At 36.8% G+C, this 9,485-nt stretch overlaps 1 protein-coding gene across 1 annotated transcript in view; it reads right to left on the minus strand.

Annotated features, from left to right (window-relative positions):
• Window positions 1–9,485, minus strand: part of LOC117109280 (1,25-dihydroxyvitamin D(3) 24-hydroxylase, mitochondrial-like) — a 19,800-nt gene that overhangs the window by 3,847 nt on the left and 6,468 nt on the right. Inside the window, exons 4-9 of the mRNA XM_033251553.1 lie at window positions 8,400–8,600; window positions 5,630–5,830; window positions 1,932–2,098; window positions 1,241–1,407; window positions 971–1,049; window positions 707–872 (exon numbers count right to left, since the gene is read on the minus strand). Of these exons, the coding sequence (XP_033107444.1) occupies window positions 707–872; window positions 971–1,049; window positions 1,241–1,407; window positions 1,932–2,098; window positions 5,630–5,830; window positions 8,400–8,600 (981 nt within the window). The remainder of the gene's footprint in view (window positions 1–706; window positions 873–970; window positions 1,050–1,240; window positions 1,408–1,931; window positions 2,099–5,629; window positions 5,831–8,399; window positions 8,601–9,485) is intronic.

Raw genomic sequence — 9,485 nt, forward strand, 5'->3', positions numbered from 1 at the left:
AAGGGGTGGGGAAGATTTTTCAAAGATAGATATTTTCCCCTTGTCCCCCAGTGGTTACGCCATCGGGCAGCATAGATCAAAGGAGTTATGACAGTTTTTGAAGTGGAGAAGGGGTTGTAGGGTGTTGTGAGTCTGGTCATTATGATATCTTCCTTATTATTCTTCCTTTATTTTTCTCTTCTTTTTTCTTTTTCTTTCCTTTTCTTTTCCTCTTCTTTCTCTTTCCCTCCCTCTCCCCTCTTTCTTTTCTCTTATTACCCAGCCGTGTACGACGGCTTGGTCAGTCCGGTAAAAACCGTCAGGGGAGGGGCAGTTTCCCCCCCCCCGCCTGTTACGACACTGGCTAACACGCCAATCATCCCCCTCAATGAAAAATACTTTTCTACGCCACTGCGCATGGTGTTTTACAAAGGACGTTTTAGTCATTGGTCTCATGTGTGGAATATGGCATCTGTGCTTGTTAAAGAAGGTCTCAACATCTGTGAAAAAGTGCAGGCCTCTGGGTTATGGTCTCCTGGTTCTCTGATTAGTACCAAAAGAGCACCCCAATCAAAATACAGTAAGTCTGCCGGATCATTTCTTTGTTATCCTTTGTTTTTTAGGCCAAAATTTAAACATATTCTAGGGAGGCTGTTCAGTAGGATACTACTACTTTCCTAACAGTACCCAGTAGAAAAAGAACACAAAATTGATCGAGTCAACTCACCGACGCACATTCTTGTGCCAAAACCAAATGGAATTGATGCAAATGCATTGACACCTTTACTGTCGTTTTTCTTCGTCCGATCCCAGCGCTCGGGTCGAAACTGTGACGGGTCCTCAAAGTAGTGCGGATCTTTCAACATAGGATAAAACTGCACACCAATTGTGGTCTAACGTCGTAATGATAAATTAATTGTAAATGATTTGTCTTGAAAGTTTGCAATTTAATACAAAGATGAGTATTAAAAGACATTTGAAAGAAACAGACCTTTGCTGGGATATGATACCCGCCCAATACAATATCTCTGTCGAGCTTTCTTGTTAATCCACTTACAACTGGTTTCATCCTGTATATAATACAGTAATAAACACATTAATATAAAAACAGGTAGCACCAAGGCTAGCTACCCTTTTAAACTGTTATTGGTATAAAAATGAATAAAGCTATTTTTGAAAAAGTTGGCAAGTTTTACCTATGTTTTTATTCAGGAAATTGCACATAATAAGGCACTACTGGTACCTTCATAGTTATACATACCTCAAGGACTCTTTTATTACCATCCTCATATACACCAACTTGGCCAAATCATCTTGAGTGAGCTGTTTACCGACCGGTATGCTATCGCAGATCTCTGTACGCAGTTTTTCTTGAGCTTCAGGATTGTGTGCTAGCAAGTATAGCGTCCATATGAGGGTGTATGAAGTCTTAAAAATAAGAGAAAGCCTTAATTCAATTTAAACATTAATATCAAAAAGAAGCAACTATGAGAGGGAAACTGTAGATCACAAGTTATCTAGCAAGATTATGGGCTAAAATGAAGATCAGATCTTTCAATCACAATGAATTACAGTGACATTAGCATCGAATAAATCTATGTTTTGATTCTTATGCAACAGCAAGCAACTGATCACTTACAGTACAAAAATGGTACTATATAAACTTTTTAGGATCAGCAAAAAAACATGTGATTCTAACAGAATTTGAAGCCAGGAGCTTGGACTATGAAGCTACTATCCCACTCTAAATTAATGATTATGATCACAACATAATAGGCGAAAACATTTCTTATTAGCTTAAGTTGTTGTTGCTTAAAAGGAACGCTACTGTATACAATGACATGGCTGGAATGAAGAAATGACAGGGTCAGAAAATCACGGTATGTTTACAGATCGACAACATTTTGGCAGGACTAGTGCGGACTCACAGTAGAATAGATGAAAACAAATACCGTATCAATTGCAGCTCCTATCAGTTCAGACAAGTTGCCAAATATTTCATCCTGAGTGAGATCACTGTTAGAAATTAAAGCCCATAAGAAAGTATCTTCTTTGACCTCTAAGCCCTTTTCTTTTGCTGACATCAACTTTTCAACTCGATGTTCAATCAAATTCTTTGCTGAAATGGGATTATTGAGTAAATTTGACTCTCGCACGATACCATGTTGACACTATGTTTGATCAATGACAATAAAGAATTTTAAATTGTTGATTGTTATTTACATTGGATAAAAAAATGTTAAACTGGAGATGGGTGCTCATTTTTAAACACACATACCAAAACAACTGTTTTCTTTACACGAGCTTATTCAAACTTTGCTAAAAGGGGTACGGTATTGCTGGCATATTTTGCACAATAGCACAATGATGACCTTTGCTCTTTGAATATGTACACAGGTTCATGCTGAATATTCCGAGAGTGTTACAGGCCTTTGCGATGTCTGTTTTTCGTAACCCTTGATTCCATAAAAATCGCCACACGATTACTGACAGCTTTCGGCAACGCTGGATTAAAAACGATAAAATCGGGAATACTTCCCAATTGCGACAGGGACATTACGGAGTAATTTTTTTTGCAGTTAACACACTACAACGACAGTGTTGCAATTTTATGTATAATACAGTGGATGCTACTAATTTTAATCAGATGTGCCCTTATTCTTGCAAAAGTATGCCTGACCACGCTTCCAATAACAATCGTTTGTGAATCAATTATTATGAACACCTTCATTAAGATTGATAGTGTCATCACACACTCGAATGCCTATTCTAAGTCACATTTGTAGGTGGAGTTAGACCACTTTTTAATAAACGTTAAAGGTGGTATAGTTATATGGAGCTCAAAAATATCAGCCGAAAACTGTGATGTTTCAATTGAAACGCTGACCTTATTTCATGTGGTGTTCTTACTGTTGTCCTGTGTGACAATACCGACGTTGAGGGCAGGAGCTGCCACAGAGAGAGAACCACGAGGAAAGAATACAATTCTGTTCTATGAGTTATACTGTTGTATTATATGGTCTTTATGGCTAGTTTACGAGAACTCAACACCACATTTGGCGACGAGGAAAATTATTGATTGTGGGTGCTATTATTCCTACATTTACAAGTTCGAAATTTTACTACAAGTCATTACAATGACAAGCACACAAATCGAGGCACCCGTGCAGTTTCTGCCTACGCCGGGAGACCCTGTCATACCGTGGTTGCAGTGGAGGCGATTATTCGAGAATTACCTACTCGCTTCGAATACAGTGAAGGAATCGCCGGAGCGTAGAACAGCTATACTTTTACACTCGCTAGGTCCGGAAGGCCAACGCATTTTTTACACGATACCAGAACTAGGAGAAGCAGGTGACGATATTTTTACAAAGGCAATGACAACATTGCAGAGTCATTTTGCACCAAAGGTTAGTGTGGTGGCTGAGAGATATAGATTTCGTCAGCGTGCACAGCTCCCGCAAGAATCAGTCGACAATTACATTGCAGCGCTCCGCGAACTGGCTTCACGATGCGAATTTGGTACGTTTGAGGACGAAATGCTACGAGATCAACTTGTAGACTGTCTCTTATACACATCTGAACAAGCTTTTATTAAACTTAAAACCGCCCTCATCAGCCCCACAGTGATGACATACTTCGACATTCAGAAAGACTCGCAGGTGTTAGTGGATGCAAGCCCAACAGGATTAGCCGCTATGCTCTGCCAAGATGGCAAAGTTATAGGATACGCTAGCAGATCGTTGACCGGTGTAGAACAGCGATACTCGCAAACAGAGCGCGAAATGTTAGCTGTCGTTTTCGGTGCTGAACATTTTCATTTGTATTCGAACATTAACTGCACCCGAACGAAATTACTCAGTCGGAGAACGAAGCACTTGCTTGTGTTTGGGCTATAGAAAAATGGCATACTTATTTATGGGGGGAGACATTTTACCCTTCGTACTGATCATCAGGCATTGGTTACATTACTTTCTTCAAAAGGAACAGGTCGTAGACCAATGCGGATCGCAAGATGGAACGCTCGTTTACTACATTACAATTATACGGTTGAGTACAAACCAGGCGTTCAGAACAGAATTGCCGATTCCCTTTCGAGGTTACCCATTCCTACACTCGATTCCGCGATAAATGAAGATGACAGTGATGCAGTCTGTCAAGTTCTAAACGATACTTATAGCGCTATCACACACATTGAATTAGAACAGGCTACAAATAATGATGAAGTATGCATAATGGTGGCCGAATGATAAAAAGCATATTCCAGAAATCATTAAGCCCTATTCCCGTATTAGAGATGAGTTCTCGATTCATAATGATATTATTTTTCGTGGTCAACGCGTGATAATACCAGCAGCACTTACCTCCAAATTAGTTAATCTGGCCCATGAAAATCATCAAGGTATTGTGCGAACCAAACAAAGATTAAGAGATTTTTACTGGTGGCCTAAAATGGACGTACACATAACGGACACAATTACTAATTGTTTAACTTGCCAAATTGCTGACAAGTCTGCGAAAACACGAGTGGCTCCTATGCAGCCGGTACAATTGCCAGAACGTCCATGGCAAAAGCTCGGGATTGATTTAATAGGTCCAAATTATTCTGCACCTGCGAACGAGCGTTACATTATCTCATTAATCGATTACTGAAGCAAATGGCCAGAAGTTGGGTTTTGCCCAAATATTACGGCCAAAACTGTAATTTATTTTTTGACTAAGGTATTCAGTCGTGAAGGTTATCCTGAAGAACTAGTTTCTGATAATGGTACGCAGTTAACAAGCCAGGAGTTTGAAACTTTCTTGCAAAAACCTAACATCAAACACAGATTTTCTGCGGGTATCACCCAGAAGGAAATAGTCCTGTCGAGCGCTTTAACCGGATTTTATATTTTCAAACGGCGCGAATCGATAAATGTCCAGTTTGGAATGTCCACAAGGGTGAGAGTAAATTTACTGAACCGGTGGAAATTAGACAACATATTGGTCTAAACACTTGCGTAATGACCAATGGTAAAAAATGGAATGTGAAACACATAGCCCTATTTCTAGGAAAGCCAACCCTATTAGGCCGAGGGGGAGATAGTCGTGATGATCACAGTAGTGACTTTATAGTTTTCCAACTGCTGATGATTCGATGAACAACAGTTCAACTCAGTTAGGTTCACGTTTCTCAAGGAGTAAGAGAGTTAGAAATCCACCTAGATGGACTCGTGACTATGTTATGGGTACCAGTAAGAAATAGAAGTGTTTATTGTTAGTGTATAAGAGACAGATTTTTACAAAGGCAATGGAGTTTACATTGTACCTTATATGGTATACAGTCATTTTTACTGTGATTATAGTTTCTGCTTTTAGAGAGGGGGAAATGTGGTGTTCTTACTGTTGTCCTGTGTGACAATACCAACGTTGAGGGCAGGAGCCACAGAGAGAGAACCACGAAGAAAGAATACAATTCTGTTCTATGAGTTATACTGTTGTATTCATTGTCTTTATTGCTAGTTTACGAGAACTCAACACCATATTTCAGTATACAATTTAATTGCTTGGAGGTGGAGACATTACCTCCCACATTCTAAACATCAGCTATTAATAACTAAATATCAGCTATCAACTCTTAATTTTCAGATTTTTCGTACCAGTTACTTACTGACTATAATAATAGTATCCCAACCTGCAACATGTCGCTGCCACAATTTTGTATTGAAGCGTTTGTGGAGATTAGTAAATAACAACAGCTCAAATGTTGTTCTAAAGACTTCTTGAATGGCATCAATGAAACTCTGTGATTGTTTATCAATCTTGTCAGACAGTAGACCAAGGCGATGATCCAAGAGAACTTTTGTAACTCCTACACAGAATAGAAGAGGATCTAACATATTAGTTAGAGTGATGTCGACCTGCCTTTTTTTTTTCAAAATGGCAAGAAGCATTTTGCATTATGAAATGAAGCATTTTATGACAACGGTATTAAATTACCACTATGCAAATCGATTTCTAATTTTAACATTTTAATCGGTTAAAGAATATGTACGATGAGAGTACTAAGGTTGCTCTTCAATTCAACTGAATCATGCATAACCAGTATAAACTATTATGCCTTCAAAGTGTGACATAAGCCCATTAGCGTCAATCCGTTGTTGAAAGTGACGGGGGGAGGGGGGTGGGATGGTGACGAATTGTACATTAAAGCAGTCCAGAGGGTGAATCCCCCTGAAGCTCTGGCGTTTACAGCCTTTTTAAAGTAGTATCTAATTGATAAGGAATGCAAATTTTATTACATTTATTTCCACACTACATATTCATAATACAGTGACGGATCCTTGGAATTCGAAATTGAGGGGGTCAGCGAGGGGCTTTTACAGATGGAGCGTAGACCACCTGAGCCCAAACATGGTTGTGGTAAGAACATTTTTTCTAATTTTTTTTTTAATTTGAAAAATTTAGGTGGGGGCCGGCTTGGGGCCCCCCTGAAAAACAATTTTCTTTTTTCTCCAATTTTGAAAAAAATTAGGTTGGGCCCACTTGAATCTACCACTGAAATATTCATCATAACAAGTTTTTCAATTTACACTGGTAATCATAATCGTGCCTGCTTATATATTTTGTGCAAACTAACATTCATTAAAATAATTATTTATTATCTACTGATTAGCTTGTGAAATATTTGAACCATGAAAAACAAATAATGTAAACAGTTACTCTAATTTAGCCTCTTTACATGCACAGTGCTTTTAAAATCAACCAAGAGGTTTTCCTTTTCTCCTCTTTTTGAATTTCACTTTTGTGCAAGTTGTATTGCGACTACACTATTGTGCATGAGTGGAAATGATACTACCGTCAAATTAGCGATCAAATAGGACTAGGGAGATAGGAAGCACTCAAAACATTACAAGCATATATTTAATTTTGTACTTAATTCTTATGGCTGTTGCAATAATCTGCATATTATATTTTTAGTTATATTAATTTTAAGTGGTAATATTTTTATTAATGTTTGATTAAGTGGTAATAATTTTATTAATGTTTGATAATTTATATTCTAATTCTGATTTATATTGGTAGTTAAGAAATTTTCAGTATTTTGTTTTGTTACATGTTAATGGTCCCTAATGATCAGCTTCTGCTGGATGGATCACGTCCCTCATTAAATTCAAATTTAAAAAAAAAAATGAAAATAAAAAGTTAGCTTTTTTATTTCACAACCATTATTGGTGATTTACTTTATATATCATTATCATGACGTCATGGCGAGATTGCGTCAACGTAACATCGTTACAAGTTTGTAAACTTGTCGTATCACTATATTTAAATATCCATGTCAAAGGCTGTATTATTATTGTTTAATAACGGCTATAAAAAATTCAATTAACTAACTATAATTTTTTTAATTATGGAAGACAGAAATGTATGTATTCAGATAATATTTAACACTAGTGACGGGCCTTAATAATATACAAAAGGAACAAATCTTTTATAGAAAAAATTGTGCACTTTCGAGTTTGTAAAAATGATCGCCTAATAGGTTTACACGCATCCAATTTTAATAACGTACAGTACAATGTTTTCACAATAAATTTTGCCTCTGCAAACCGTTACGCCCATAAAAATATTGGTAAAAAGTGGGCGGACAATTGATATGATGGTCCCTACTTTCAAAAGTGGGGGAGGGGGGTGTATCCCCTCTGTCCCCAACCGATCAACGCCCATGCATAAGCCCAACATCAATTGGAATTTATCAATTTTTTAAAACCTGAAAATTGCAACAATTATGAAAGTGAAGTGTTAGTAATCTTTAAAAATACTTAATGCATAATGTCAAACCCTTAATTTCAACTGACTGAGGGGTCGGCTTATGGCAAGATCAACTTGTGTGGGATTTGAAGAGATTTTATATTCTGATTGTGCTGATTTTACGCCATCACTACTGGAAATAGTTGCTAATGGCTCAATACACTTTAAATTAATTATTTACTGCATGGTTTTTTTTTTCTGAGAATACCTTTGAATATCACTTTGTATTTTGTAATCTCAAGTTATCTTTTATTTTATTTCATGTATTATTTTCTCTATATTTCTTTTCTTATGGTTTTGTACAAGTTGCACTGCATGAACAGTGTTTTCAATAAATTGAATTGGCCATGCAATGAGAGCATAATTTTCCTGAACAAGCAGATGTGATGAAATGACAACCGCTCAGATTCATAGAGGGTTCTTGAAGCTCTTAAAGTGAGCCTATCAGCATTGTGGAGGTAATTCGTGTAGATATTGGCTTAGCATTTGAATTCAAATTGATTTTTTTAAAAATCTTTTATATCTGTATACCTTCATGATCCGAATACCTTATGGAGAACACATGTCAGTTCAACAAGTTTTAAATTGTGATACTCTATTGGATAGGGTTTAACTCTGTTACTTACCTTCCATGGACCACTTGAAAAGCTCCCCTTCAAGGTCTGGAATAAGGTCTTTTTTGTCTCCCTCCTTTATTTGAATTCTCCTCAAACGTGCAATCGTGTCATCTGTTACACTTTTCATGGCTGGAATGTACTGTGTAATTTCCACAGGCTTCATGATGCGCTTGTTAATTGCTTGACGGCTTCGGTGCCACGCCTTTCCATCTGTCTCTTATACACATCTAGATGTGTATAAGAGACAGTCATAATCGTGCCTGCTTATATATTTTGTGCAAACTAACATTCATTAAAATAATTATTTATTATCTACTGATTAGCTTGTGAAATATTTGAACCATGAAAAACAAATAATGTAAACAGTTACTCTAATTTAGCCTCTTTACATGCACAGTGCTTTTAGTCATGGTTAAATGTTATGTACATTATATTTTTGTGCGCGCGTAATAACGCGAGCGTTCGCGTGCATCAAAATTAATATATGCTTTATATCATGTCTTTTTTTAAATCAGTTATAGCTCCTTAGGATGAAAGGTGACCCTTAACTTCTATTACATATTTTGAAAGCACATGAGCTGTAGATGTGATTTTATATATCATAATAGCTGATCGGCCATTGTGACGTCATCATATTGCCATCTGAATTTAAAAAGAAGAAAAAAATTATATTTCTTTTTTCAAAACGTTGATGACGTCATATCATCTTAACCATTCGTCATTTCTGAATAATATAAAATGGCCTTATATTTCAGGTCAAGGTGTAATGTTAGGTATCTTACTTTTTTGTTTGCGCGTCTTAACGTTCGCGTACGCGTGCGTCAAATATTACATATGCTTAAAATTATGCTTATTTATATTCAAATATAGCTCCTAAGGATGAAAGGTGACCCCCAATTTTTATTACATATTCTAAAAGCACATGAGTTGTAGATATGATTTTATATATCATAATAGCCGATCGGAAATTGTGACGTCACCATATTGCCATCCTGATGTAAAAATAACTGAATTTTTTTATGATAAATACTATGAATGATCATTACTCCTTCACCAACAGGCGTTTGTCAATGAAAGTTGATACATATATATCTC

The sequence above is a fragment of the Anneissia japonica genome, unplaced genomic scaffold, assembly GCF_011630105.1.
Source record: "Anneissia japonica isolate Jap-2015-1 unplaced genomic scaffold, ASM1163010v1 scaffold288033_len957474_cov176, whole genome shotgun sequence".
Taxonomy (NCBI): domain Eukaryota; kingdom Metazoa; phylum Echinodermata; class Crinoidea; order Comatulida; family Comatulidae; genus Anneissia; species Anneissia japonica.